Source organism: Prionailurus bengalensis, chromosome C2, assembly GCF_016509475.1.
Source record: "Prionailurus bengalensis isolate Pbe53 chromosome C2, Fcat_Pben_1.1_paternal_pri, whole genome shotgun sequence".
Taxonomy (NCBI): domain Eukaryota; kingdom Metazoa; phylum Chordata; class Mammalia; order Carnivora; family Felidae; genus Prionailurus; species Prionailurus bengalensis.
The window spans coordinates 42,023,712-42,038,704 of NC_057350.1; the positions used below are offsets into that span (position 1 = coordinate 42,023,712).

At 36.9% G+C, this 14,993-nt stretch overlaps 1 protein-coding gene across 2 annotated transcripts in view; it reads left to right on the forward strand.

Moving 5' to 3' along the window:
- Positions 1–14,993, forward strand: part of EPHA3 (EPH receptor A3) — a 356,646-nt gene that overhangs the window by 321,843 nt on the left and 19,810 nt on the right. For both annotated transcript variants that reach the window (XM_043593904.1, XM_043593903.1), the window contains exons 14-15: positions 7,591–7,740; positions 9,256–9,449. In XM_043593904.1, the coding sequence (XP_043449839.1) occupies positions 7,591–7,740; positions 9,256–9,449 (344 nt within the window). The remainder of the gene's footprint in view (positions 1–7,590; positions 7,741–9,255; positions 9,450–14,993) is intronic.

A 14,993-nucleotide genomic window follows, 5' to 3' on the forward strand; every position in this document is an offset into this window, starting at 1 on the left:
AAAATAAAGCCACATATTCAAAAATCAGGAAAGGCTAGAAAATTTAGTAATCTCAATTGTCAATGTTGTATCAAAATTTAATGAGAGATCTGGTACTTTCTAGTCACCCAATTCAGAGAGTTAGATACCACAAATATTTTAACACATGAAAACAATTTATCTCGATTTATGTGGAGAAAAATCATAGCTATAATTTTGGAGTGGAACATAGTAGTGAGAAGGTTGTATGTAATATATTACACACCATCTCTAGCACTAACAATTTTCTCTAAAATGCATCATTCATTCATTCATTCATTCATTCCATATTTGAGTGCCTACCATATGCCAGATACTGTTCTAGGGCAAAAGGACCCAGCAGTAAATAAAACAAAGCTATGACCTCATGAGTTTACATTCTAGTGTGGGAATTCAGGTAATAAACAAGTAAAGTTACAGCAAGGCATAGAAGTAACATGGAGAATGTGGGTAGTGGCCGAGTGTGTTATTTTAGTTAGAAAGATCAAAAAAACAAAAACAACAACAACAACAACAAAAAAAAACCAACAACAAAAAAAGAAAGATCAGGAGAGTTTCCCTGAGAAAATGACATTAGAGCAGTGAATTGGAGAGAGTGAAGGAACAAATAATATAAATAGCAAGGTTAATTAACCAGATTTACTTTGTTTTAACTATGTTTTCAATTTAATAAATGAATTTTAATCATTGTTCTAAGTCCAACAGGCTCACTTTGCAAGAAGACAAATTAAGTAGTCAGATTAATGATTTAACTCAGACTAAACATCAGGCTAATAGCGACTGGTCTAGTTTGTAATGTTGGTGAGCCCTGGAAGCTTAGTAAAACTCACTTTCTGAAATTATTTCCAGTTCACTGTGAATATTCCACATTTTAAAATATGTGATGACACATTGCCTGAAGCTTTTCCCAGGTTCCCCAAAGCCATTGACCAGCCCCAGATTCCTTTGGCATTGGAAAATACAGCGGTCTTTTTTTTTTCTTTTCTTTTTCTTTTCTTTTTTTTTCTTCTTTTTTTGGGGGGGGTGGTGGGGGGACAGGAAGTACAGCAGTCTTGATGTCCTAAGTCAGTCTTACTTCTTGATGTCTGGAATGACTAATAATTCAACTCATTTCTGCCCTATCACCCCTTTTCAATGATAATTCTATATGTCAGGGTTAAAATACACTCCTGTGATTTCGTTTTTCTTTTTCATTTGCTGACCACTGCTCTGGAATCCCCCTATATTTCAGGCAGGTATTTACTAAACATAGACCTTTAAGGGAATCATTGCCTTGATGTCTAGTCAGAATTGTCTTTTGGATATTATGAGGTTCTCTGGATATTATGAGGTTCTCAACCTATCATTTCATCTTTCCTTATTTTTCAATCATCAGTATTAAACTTACTCAAGTTTTGCACTTTTTTGGTTAATTACTAGAATGAATCAAATATTTTTATTATTTTTATTGCAATTATATAATATTCTTGTACACTGAATAGATCTTTCTGACTTATTTACTTATAGCATTGCCTCTTTGGAAAATTGTATTCCGAGTGCTAAAAACACACACTCGTAAATGAATTTCTTTAAACAAAATTAGGGTTGAGTATGTATAAACCACAAAGTTTAGCATTTAAAACCTCACTGAACTCTGAAACATTTTTAACCTTATCCATAAACTTTGGCATTGTTTTTGTTGAAGACAGACATTATATATCAGAGGAACTAATTTGAAAATAACAGAAAAATTACTTATTTGTATTGCATTACCTGGGTAGCCATAGAGTAACTTAGATTTCAAGGTGAAGATTTTCCTATTTTTTAAGAAATTCTTAAACATTTTACATAATGTTGAAACATTTCAAAAGTTCAAGGGATAGGCTTTGCTACCTAAGAGATCATCTGTCTCTGATCTCTTGTGGCAATCAACATCTGCTGAAACAATTCTCTCAATGGCTTTTAGATTTGAACTACTGGGGATTAGAACAGATGCTTCCCCTGGGAGTCTTCCCGGCTTGCCCTTCACCTTGTTGTCTAGTGTTGTCTACAGTGAGTGAAGTTTAGGCCCTGACAATACATAGATGCTAAATCCTAGAGTCAAATGATTTATCTCTATGGTTCCACTTTTAACCTGAGAAGCCAATATTTGCCTCCAGGTTAAACACTCAATTACTTAGGGTTTACTAAGATAAACTCTCCAAAGTCCTTTGTCACTCTAAGTATGACCTGACAGAGCTCACCGGCAGGCAATGTGAACTGTGGATCCGCAAAGCATTTACTAAATCAGCAGGGAGAGATTTGTGTATATAATTAAAGAAAAATTGGGGCAGATATGAGATATTATGCCTTAATGTCCAGAGAGTTCAGCAATTATACTCCTTTTCTTAGAAATCAAGACTTGAAGCCCCCTAACCCATAGTGAAGGAGCTGACTTTAGTTGAGCGCCTGAAAAATTCAGGCTCTTAGCCAAATGTCTCATTTGAACTGTCTAAATTCATTAAGCTTAGAGAACTGAATTGCAGGATCTTTTGAGAATAGGTTTACTCTAACTGCTATTTCTGGACAAAGTGAACAAGGTTTTGGACTCCTTCAACTAATCCTGGATTTGAGTGTAGCAATTATGTAATTCCTCTTTCCAGAAAATTCCTAGTGTCTTCACTTGCACCATTTTATTCTTCTCTTTTAAATTTTCTGTAAGAATTCTATAGAATTCAATCCAGATTTGACACTCAATAGGTATGTAGTAGCCAAAGCTTAGGATCATCTTTAAGAGTCCAAAATAATTAACATTGAAAATGTCAGCATCCTTGATACACATGTAGGTTTAAGACAGAAATTTGAAAGTTGAAGGAGTAGACCTAAGAAAGTTGTTCATAGGTCAGCACAGCTGTTAGAGATATCCCCCATGATCCTATGACAAGATATGAATGACAAGATAGCTGAACAGAGAAGTTAAGAAACTTGGCTAAAATTAAACAGTATGCTAAAATTAAGCTGGAAACTAAAACTCTTGATTTCTGCTCAACTTAAAAATGCAAATGGAACAATGACTATAAATTCCCCTGCACGCCCAATTACTGAGTTACACAGGATAAGACATCTCACTGGGAGAAACTGGCCCTAGGTGTGGGCTTCTAAATATGGGAAACAAGCATTAACTTCTAATTCTTTTATAGAGTTCCCTCTGCAATTGAGGCTTTAGGCACACTCCACACACTGTGATTCTGAGCTTGCCCCAGGCAATTGCAGGCCTTTCTCAAATACATAAAAATCTGGGAAGCTTACATGTAGACATAGAGAGCACCTTAAGTAAATGTGGTCATTTTACAATGTATTTATATATTGTAAAAGAACACATCGTCATAAATTATCTTTATGGTAACAAGCTGTGCTTTACAGTACTCTGAATGCCCAGTAGCATTTTACCAACCAAACTTGAAATTGTCAACTGATTTCAGAGTTTTAGCTCATTAAGGACAGTTGTACTGGAATAGTTTTACTGTGGCAGGAAAGAAGTATGGCAAAGAGGACTTTTTGTCTCACTGAATCCATATTTTTGGATAGCCCACTGCAGGATGTGTTTGGCAGTTATTCGAAATGCATCTAAAATTTCAAAATACACCCCAACATATGTAATGGAGAAAGCAATTTCTGGACCTGAAAAAGAAAAAAAAAATGTCAAACAATATGAGCTTGAATTTGTTGAGGTGGGGAGTAGGTGGGTGTGGAGAGGAACTTTTGTGATCAGTCAAGAGAAAAAGTATGAATAAACTCTACAATGGGCGACTTGTAAAAAAAATTAGTCAATTCTTATAGATTCATTTTATTTTATTTTGATAGTCTCAGATCTACAGATATTTAACTTGAAGGCAGACAGCCTTATCGGGAAGTTAGACTGTATTAAAATGTATGGGTTCTTCTTTCATCCATGTTTCAGAACCGAATTGGGCCCTCAAAGACTGGCATCCAGTGTCTATGTCAATGACATTTATGCTTTTGTAGCCACAGATAGTGTTTGCTCTTGAAGTAAAAACTTATTTTTTACTAAACTCTTTGGTCATATATACCTCCATTTAATAAAGAAACGTTTCACTATCAATAGGAAGTTATCCTATTTTTGAATAAAAGAATGGAAGAAAGGTAAAAAGAAAGGAGAAAATAAAATAACAAAAATATTAAAAACATAAAAATAATTAAAAACAGAGGGAAATATCTCAAAGAGATACTGTTATATTTACCAAAACCCAAGTATAAGAAGATTAGCTCTGTTGAACTTGACCCTTACTTGACAAGAACATAAATAAAAATATCCATGGAAAGTACAGGAATGGTGTTAAAAAAAGAAAAAGATAATTCCATTTAGTCTATATAAAATCCCAGATAAATCCTGGACCTCATCTGAATGATTTTCCCTTGCTAATTAAAGCTTGTCACATACCATCTAAACCAGTAGTTTTCAAGTGAGGCTAATTTTCCTCCTAGGGGATATTTGGCATTGTCTTGAGGCATTTTTGGCTGTCACAATTGGAGGGATGCTAATGTTATCTAGTGGGTAAAGGCCAGGGATGCTACTAAACATCTTTCAATGCACAAGACAGACCCCACAACAAATAATTTGGTCTGAAGTATCAGTAGTGCTACTGTAGAGAGAGCTTGTTGTGAAATTACCTAACATGTGTAAAGAATGTGTAAAAAATGGGAACGAAGATCAAATATCCCTCTCAAGTACTTGATAATCTCTCCTATCCATACTGGACTGCAAGTTGCATGGGGCAATGTAGAACACATTGCCATTTGTAAAAAAAAAAAATATGCAATATGCAATATGCAACAGACTAGCCATCTGCCACAAGGCCTAGAATGTTGAACTTTGAGATATCACAAACAGAATGCAATGAATGGTATGACTTTTATTCCTGTTAAAATGTTATTCTCATTTGCTGTCGATCTAACACTTGAAATTTTCTTTTCTCCCAGTGCTCCAAATTTTAGACATGGCCATTTTATTTTTGATTTTTTAATTTTATTTTGCTAAGATGTCTTTGGAGTAAACTCATAAATAGACATACTCACTTCGCAGTTAAATAGGTCATTTATTTTCGGTCATCGTATGAGTCTCAGCCATGCATTAATTTTTATGTTTAAAAATTGTATTTACTCATCCTACAAAGGAATAGTGTAATATTCATATTAAGAAACAATAATGGTTATTAAGTTATCAGTGATAAATTTAGGTTTTAGGCTGGTAGAGTACCTGCAATACTAATATTGAAACAGTTGGTAGAAGATGCATATTATCTATGGAGCCAAATGAAAATCTTTAAAGCATTCTTCAGACTCTAAAATTTTTAATCCATGCAATACCCTGGGAGATATTTTCATAATTTTGTAGATACTGTAAAAACTTGTTCAGTAATTCTTATATTTACTATTATTATGGAAATAACAGCATTGTTAAGCAGCATGCTTGGAAGGAAGACATAAATAAATAGTATGATTTTTTAAAGCTATTATTATGCTATTCACAGGTTCATTCTTAGTATTTATACATTTTCTGAAAAACTAGGCTCAATGTATTTTCTAAAAATAGGCTGTAAATGCTCAAAATCATTAAATATCTTCAGTAAAATCTACCACTCTAAGCCCATAACATAGTCCTCTCTCTCAACAAATACACACACACCTCCAGGAAACAAGGTTGTAAACAGGAGAGCTTGAAAGTCGGACTCCTGTTTTAAACTACGGGAATGCAGAGATAAAGGAAGCAAGCCTATAACTCCTCTGAACATCCCAGTCTACACGAGATAATTAAAAGGTAGAAGGATCACAGAACATGGAGTGACCAACTTGGCCTGGAACATTTCCAAATGTTCCACCAATGAGTTTACATTTGACCAGGATGTTCAGCTAAGTTTACTAGGTGCAGAAGGCAGACAGGGAAAAAAGCTTCCCAAGAAAAAACAGAATGGCACGTATTTAGGAGAAAGGTAATTCAATTCAAGTCAGTGAGCACTTGTTGAATGCCTACCCGGCACATTTGCCAAGATAATGTCTAAGCAAGACCATTGCTCTCTGCAGTTGAGTACAGGCTCATGGGGCTCATGCTCATTATCTTCAGCTTTATGATCTATTTAGCTTTTCATAGGCAGAGGATTTCAAATTATAGTTTGGGTACAAGAATTTTATGGATGGCAACATATAGGACAAAGCTACTACTTGTATGAAAAACTTGTACATCCTGTAAGGCTCAATCCATATGTGACCTCCTCGGTCTCTCTAGTGAGCATCTCAGGCCCTTGTTCTGCATCACAGCTGTCTCTGCTACTGTTCCTAACTCACTGCGAGATCCATGACCGGCGTGGTCAGCATCACCTGGAGCTTTTTAGACATGCAGACCATGGCTACACTCTGCAACTACTGAATCAGAATTTCCATGGGCACAAGCTCCAGATGCTTCATATACATAGTAAAGTTGGAAAACAAAGTACTAGATACTTATTTCTTTCTGCATTTCATTATTCAAAACAACTAATTATCATTCCTATTTGCCTGATATTTTCCCAACAGAAGGGCTAGTGTGTTATTTATTTTTGTCTCACCCGGAGTGACTAGCATAATACTTCCCATATGGTTGCTACTCAACACATTTTTATTAAACGTATTTATTAAACTGAGAGCAAATTCCATGGGAGTCATACCTTCATACCTCCCATAACTCAGAGAAGCAATATTCTCCTCCAGACTATAAGTTCTGGGAATGTAGTCATTATATCTATCTGGTTCATATGGTGTCTACCTAGGACATGGAAGGTACTTCAGCCATTAATGATGCAGTGAAACACTGGGTACCGAAGAGAGTTTTTTAGAAGTATAATTTTATTTTGAATTTATTTAGTAAACAAATGTCAACGAGAACTTTTGTGTCGAGGAATGGTATAGTTCTTTACAAGTATTAACTTGTATTCTGAACTAAGATTGCTTGGTCAAGCATAAATCTATGCTAAATCAATAAAGGTTGACTCAGGATACCTCATTCAATTCTAAGATAGTCTTTAGCACATCTACTTTGGGTCACTGTGTTGCACATGAGTAATTAATGTGCCATAGTTGATATAAACCAGCAGTAGTTGAGCAGTTTTTAAATATTTGCCTTTCCTTGATGATTGGAAGTAAACACCTCAGTACATGGTATGCCACTCATTTCTGCTTAATATTAAAATAGAATATCAAGGGACAGCTGGGCGGCTCACTTGGTTGAATGTCAGACTTTGGCCTAGGTCGTGATCTTGCTGTTCCCGAGTTCGAGCCCGCATCCGGTTCTGTGCTGACAGCTCAGAACCTGGAGCCTGTTTCAGATTCTGTGTGTGTGTGTCTCTCTCTCTCTCTGCCCCTCCTCTGCTCATGCTCTGTCTCTCTTTCCCCAAAATAAATAAACATTAAAAAAATTTTTTTTAAATAGAATATCAAGATATCTCAGCAGAAACCCATATTCCACTTCAGAAGAGAAGCACTCAACTGCAGTCGGGTTTTATATTATATGTTAGCTGGTTTATGCATTGATCGTGCATGTACATGATTTTATATTAAAAGGGAGGCAAGATCCCGATCCGATGGACATCACCAGAAGCTATAGCTTACCGCAAGTTCACGTCAGCCAGCGATGTGTGGAGTTACGGGATTGTTCTCTGGGAGGTGATGTCCTATGGAGAGAGACCATACTGGGAGATGTCCAATCAGGATGTAAGTATTTGTAGTCAATGAATTATGGGTTCAGATTAAGAGATCAAGCTGTGCAAGGAAGTGGAGCATAATGAAACCAGGTGGCTCCCAGTTTGTGACATTGAAACAGAATACTTAGAAGAAATGAAATAGTTTCCAGGTCTTGCAAGGATATTAATTGAGTTGCTTTTGCAACTTTACATGTTTCCCTTAAGCAGGGATTTAGAAATGAGACAAAATGAAGACATTTGTCGCAAGAATGTAAGGAAATAAGTGACCGCAAAGATAACCAATCCGTATAAGGGACTGTTTGAAGTATTTTTGCTACAAAAGTGCTTCTATGTAATATTAATAAACCACATTACTGCCACCCTTCGTAGGTTTAATTAATGATCTGTGCCAACATTTTGTTTCCTTAAACATAGTATTTCCCAAAGTCAGACAAAACAGCCAATCTGCAGTATGTTGTTTCTCTTCATGTATTAAACTTGCACACAAATTTAGTTACACGCCCTGAAGTGTCTGGATGGAAAAATGATCTTTAACTTTCTGTGGCAACTGTGATGTGATTTTTCAAAAGGATTTGTGTTTTTGTAAGTGATGCTTTGCAAATGCTTCGTAAAAGGATGCTATTGACATGGGATCAGCACTCAGAGATTTTTCTTTATGCTTAGCCGGAGACTATGAGCTGGATCTTACAGATTCCTAAGATGGAAAGCTGAGATGCTTTTCGTCATTTCCTACTCACTACATACAAAACTGCTTTTACTGTATTTGGATATAAAAATCTTTCTGTACTTCTCTAGTCAAGCTGTTTTCTGTGGCAGTGCTGGGAAAATCGGACTCTTCCACATCTCTATTTTCCCAATCTTCTCTATATTAGAGGATCTCAAAGTGAGGTCTCTGGACTACCACCTCTAGCTTGGCCTGGGAATTTGCAGTAATGCAAATTCTCAGGCCTTCCTCGAGACTGACGAATCCGAGGAGAGACATCTTTGTATTAATAAGTCCTCCAGATTATTCTGATACACAGTAAGTTTGAAAAATCACTGTTTTGGGTGATTTAAAAGTACAAATGAATTAATAGGTAGTTCATGGTTCAGCACATAGGATTTTACCTAAGGAATTTACTATGACTTGAAAGGTACCGTTTGAATTAAGTCCAACTGAAATCTGTAGACTTTCTTTGCACTCATTCATATATGAACAATATTCCACGTACATCTGTATTACCAAGTAATAGTTTCTTTGTAACTCTGAGTTTCCTATATCATAGAATGTTTCTTTTGATTTTATTCTGCAGAGTATCTTTACAAATGCTTCTTTCCTAAGTTCGCTTTCTCTGTCGATCTTCCTGTGTATAACATTTCCAGTTATGAATAATCTCTTACTTATTTGATAAGCTGTTATCCTTTCCAGCAACTTAAAATGAGAACTTTCTCACTTAACTTTAAAATATTCATCTTGGTGTGCCCTGCCCATGGAAAATGAAAGGAGTCTCAGCTCTTAAGTCCCTGGAAACTGCTTCTCACACAGGTGATCAAAGCTGTGGATGAAGGCTATCGGCTGCCGCCCCCCATGGACTGCCCAGCTGCATTGTACCAGCTGATGCTGGACTGCTGGCAGAAAGACAGAAACAACAGACCCAAGTTTGAGCAGATTGTCAGCATTCTGGACAAGCTTATCCGGAACCCGGGCAGCCTGAAGATCATCACCAGTGCAGCAGCAAGGTGACACTTAGATTTTACATTCTGCACTCACTCTGAAATTGATGTATTTTCTATCTCCAGTGTATTAATGTTTTTTTTCCTCCCACCTCCCTCATTGCATTCTTTGAAACTTGTATTCCCGAGTAATGGAGAAAAGTGTCTTTTTTTTTTCTTTCTTTAAAAAAAAATCTTCCAGGGCGCCTGGGTGGCGCAGTCGGTTAAGCGTCCGACTTCAGCCAGGTCACGATCTCACGGTCCGTGAGTTCGAGCCCCGCGTCAGGCTCTGGGCTGATGGCTCAGAGCCTGGAGCCTGTTTCTGATTCTGTGTCTCCCTCTCTCTCTGCCCCTCCCCCATTCATGCTCTGTCTCTCTCTGTCCCAAAAATAAATAAACGTTGAAAAAAAAAATCTTCCAAGAGGAATTATCCATGATGATAAGATTCAGAGATATTTCTAACGTCCATCTTGACTAGGAATTAGTGTACATTCAGGCTTGTGTTTAAGTCTTTGGAAAATAGGAACCCCAGGCACATAGCTCCTTTTCACTCTCTACTGTTTAAACAAAATTCTTTTAAAGGAAAAAAAATGAAATCTTGAGTGGTGGTAAATCCTAGTGAAGTCCTGATTCATTCCTCATTTAAAATAAAGCTTCAAAAATAAAAATGCTTCTAAAATATTGCACTGGTGAGCAGAATGCAGTTTCCCCCACCGTGTAATTAAACAAAGTTTGTTTAACCCATATCATGTGCCAACAGCTTTGTTAGACATCGTAGAGAAGAAAACTGAGAACGAAAGTGTTGGTGTCCCCAGACTGCAACACAAATGTCAGTACGTGATAGCCATAATGCAACCCAGAATGCATGACATCCATTAGGTTTTATGCATCTCCCGCCTAGTTAAGAATCACTCAGTTCTCCTCATGATGTTGGGAAATGGAAGTGAAAATGTATCTTAAAAAGTGCAATTAAAGAAATAGGGGAGAAGAGATGAATTTTGCCAGGGGCCACGAGAACAAAGAAGTGTTAATATATTTAGTACTTCCTAGTGAAACTAAAGGCAAAGCTAACTGTCATGTTTAATGATTTATATTCTCATTGTACATACAAGAGAAGAACAATTCTTTTACATTCTAATGATATGTGCTCTTATAGGACGGTTATATGGTTTTAGTAAAAGAACTACACTTCGTGTGCCTAGAAATCCACAGTATTAAGTGACACGTATAAATGCTACCTAGTGATGATTTACTGTGACTCATGTGTAAAAGATAAAATACTGCCTTACTGGTAAGAATTTCTTTCTTTTTTGCTGTCTTTATTGATAATCACCAAGAATTATGACTTTCAAACTGATAGAGCATTTGCTGTTGCACTTTATAATCGCGTATATGATTTTTTTGACATTAAAAGGGACCATTCTTTTGAACATACATGATCCAGCTTTTGCACTATATTTGGATAAAATGAATAAGGGGAATCTGAACCAAAGTCTTAATATCAGTATCTAAAATTTATAGATTATTTGTTGAAAATAGCATTTAGGGGTCACTGGATTCAACTTGATGACATATTCTTGTAGGAAAAACTACTCATAATTTATCCTGTAAGAACGAATCTCTATCCCAGTCTTCACAGAGAGAAACTGTACAGACTCTTTTGGATATCCAACTGACAGTTTGACAACCAACAGTGTAACAAACTCATCCTTCCCTGAGCCATAGGGTCCTTGTTTTGTACCCCGAAGCCATTTCTTTTTATCCTTACTCAATATCAATCCTAGAGAAAAAAAAAACTCCACATTTTTCAATTATTTCCGTATCATAAAGAAAACATTCAAACCATTTCCATAGGATGGTATTATCAATATAAAAACCGACCCATCTAATAGGATCAAGGGATATTTAACTCCACTTCTGCATGGAAAAATGGTGTTAATATCATATTGTAGTATGCCAGGGTATCCAAATTTTAGCATACTTCTTAAGTTCATTTTCCCATTCTTATTGAAATTTAATATTATTTCTCCTAATATATATTCTTTCTTAAATGTTTATGTATTTTGAGAAAGAGAGAGCAAGCGTGAGCAGGGGAGGGGCAGAGAGAAAGAAGGAGAGAGAATCCCAATCAGGCTTTGCTTAACTAATTTAGCCACTCAGGTGCCCCTCTCCTAATATATATTCTTTAATACTTGAATAAATTCTGTGTATTTTGTCAGAAAACATGTAATTTTCGTGAAAATATTTTTCTAATAAGTGTCATACATCTTGATTCACTTAAATATAAAAGTCTTAGAAATTATGTTTATAGCTTTACTTATTGGCATTAAAACACACAAGTGGGTGGATTGCATCATTGTAAATTTATTAGTAACAAACAAGTTGCCATGCAACAATGTCAAGAAAATATTTATTTTTCCTTCAGAAAACTTGCTTTCCCACTTTGACAATGATTATTTCATCCTTTATCATAACTGATTAAACTCATTCCCTTCCCCCTATAATTTTTCGGTGATGCCCTTGCCACACACTTCATCAAGAAAATGCAAGCCATCAAATGGGAAATTCCAGCAGCAAAACAAAAAATTACTGGTGCCCGCACCCGTGCGTCTTGTCTTTTTCTCCCCCTCTCTTTCTCTAATTACAAGAGAGGAAGAGAGGAAGTGTCCCTCTATTTGTCAGAGGCAAATCCTTCCTTTCTGTCCCTTGCTCTCCCCTCTTTCTCCCTCTCCTTCTCCCTTGTATATCCAGGTCCTTTTGTTGGCAGAACCATTGTTATAGAAATATGTTCTATTACATTGTTCCTCAAATTTTGCTGGCAAGAAGAATCACTGGGAGGAGCTAATTAAACATTCAGCTTTCCAGGTCTCGCCCAACTACTGATCCAGAATGTCTAGGAAAAGAGAATGGAATTTGGATGCTTGATAAAAACTTCAGGTGATTGTTGTCATAAAGGCAACTTAGGAAATGCTGTTTACCAACATTACCTCTGCCGGCCTCACATCTCTGCCAACTCCTTCCTTATTTGTCTGCGAGCCTTCATGGCCAAACTTCTCAAATAAGTTTCACAGTCATCTCAAACTTAATATTCTGAAATTTCATGTTTTTATTTTCTCCTGGTAGCTTCATCCTTCCACCACTTTCCTAATTTAGTGTAATATACCAGCACCTATTCATTTGCCCAGTCAGGATTAGAGTAATTCTTCGCACCTCTTTCTTGCCCTCCACACTTTGATCTAGAAGGCCACTGGATCAGCATGATCCGTCCCTCTCCCTTTCCACTGCAAACCCCGTCTGCTATGACTGAGACACTCAGCCTCTGGCTGAGACACTGCAGTGGTCTCCTGACTTGTCGCCCTGCTTTCATTCTTTCATTCATTCTTACTTTCATTCTTTCATTCATTCATCTTTCATTCATCTTTGCACATAGCCTTCTGAATTTTCTTATCAAAATACATGGAATTTGGGGTGCCTACGTGGCTCAGTAAGTGACTCTTGCTTTTGGCTCAGGTCATGATCTCATGGTTTGTGAGTTCGAGCCCCGCATTGGGCTCTGCACTGACACTGTGGAGTCTGCTTGGAATTCTGTGTCTCCTGTCTCTCTCTATCTCTCTCCTGCTCGTGCTCTCTCTCTCTCTCTCTCTGTCTCTGTCTCTCTCTCTCTCTCAAAATTAATCAATAAAATTACAAAAATATGTGATTTAATTTTAGTCACCTTTTTATAACCAATTTTGAACTGGAAAAAAATCTAGACTCTTGTTGACAACTTAAATAGCCCTGCTTTTCTGATGTCATTTATTTTATTCAAAGGTTACTTTCTTCATATTTCAACAACTGTTTATTGTATGCTAGTATACTATGTGCTAGACATGTGTAGACTCAAGAATGGTGGAGAAGGCAAAAATGGTCCCTACCTTGCCAGAGCTTAAATTACAGAGGATGTACAATAGACAACAGACAAGCACAGATTATAGGAAGGAAATAAATAGATAGTTCTGATAGATAGTAAAAGGGTGATTGGGCAAGAACCCTCTGTGGAGAGACATTTGAGCTAAGACCTAAAGAAAGAAAAAGAGCCGGCTGTCTAAAGAGCCCTACCCCCCTCCGCGCGCGCACACACACACACACACACACACACACACACACACATTCCTAAAAAAAAGTATTCTTGGCATAGGAAAAAGCAACTGCAAATGAGTTTGGAGGGTTCTAGAAAGTGGCAGAAGGACAACATAACTGAAGAGCAGTAGGGGAAGGAAGAGTCTGTCATGAGTCTGAGAAAGCAAACAGAAGCCAGAGCACTTGAGGCTACCCAGGCCATGTGAGGACTTTGGAATTTTTTTGAAAAACATGAGGAATCCATTAAGGCATTTAAAGCAGAGAAGCAGCGTGATTTGATTTACATGGCTGCTTTGTGGAGGGAGGGCGAAAAGTGTGAAGAGAGGGGCATTGCAAGCTTCCAATCTCTGTGCCACTTCCACTTAAACAACACTCTAGCCTCAGTGGCCAGCGTCAAGTTCCTTCAGAAGGCCAAGGCATTTCAGGTATGAAGACAGTAGCACATGCTGTTCTCCTTATGTTAGATTCTCAGTTTCGTCCCTTCCTCCCTCTTCTGCAACTTGTATTGATTGAGGCATTCTCTGGCAACATCCTATAAAGGCCCACACCATTATTTTTTATACAGAGTGCCATCACAGTTTTAACTCAGTTGTGTGTTTTCTCTTTTTAAGTATCTATTTCTCCAATAATCCTAAGCCCTGTGAGATTCAATGCCATGCTTCTCTTGTATTACCAGTAGCGGGTTGGTACTGGGAATTCAATAATATCTATTAAGTATATGAGTATACATTTTCTAAAATAATAAATGTCCATTTCAATAGATACACGATTTTTAGAGAATATTCTAGGGTTTTTTTTTTCTATTCATTATGTAGGTTTTTGCAGATGTTAGTCATAATACTAAAAGCTTAAAATTTTCTTCTCAGCAAAATTTCATGTCTTTCTGCCACCTCAACCTCAAAAACATCCTCCTCCAAACACACTAGGAGCCCATCACAATCTGAGTTTGTGAATGACACCAAGACTTCAGGTTTCTGAATGACTTCTCTAGATCAATGTACAGAGTTATGCCTAGAAAGTCCTATGAAAAAATAACATTATTCTATCATTCCTATAGACATGATGTTTTCCAGAGTCATCCTGAGTCGAGTTAGTTTTGTGGCAAACTTTATTTCATATATTATTACAGAAATCCTTCTATAATGCATCATTTCACTTCTGAGCCTTCAGTAGAGTTGATGATTCGTAACAGAATCTTTCCCAGAGAGTCTTACACTAAGAGTTTCTTGGTGACTATCACTGCTGGAAGTGGAAAGGTATATGAGCCCGTGGACAAGGTGTGCCTACTAAAAACTTACTTGGATGTTGGAAACGGTGGTAAGGAGAGAAGGGAAGTTATATTAAATTTTATGCCATGTTTGTCTTCTAGTAATTGATTTCTTTTCCTAAAAGTAGTATAATTGGAGGAGACATACATGAATTTGAAGTTTAGGCAGTACATCACTATGAAAC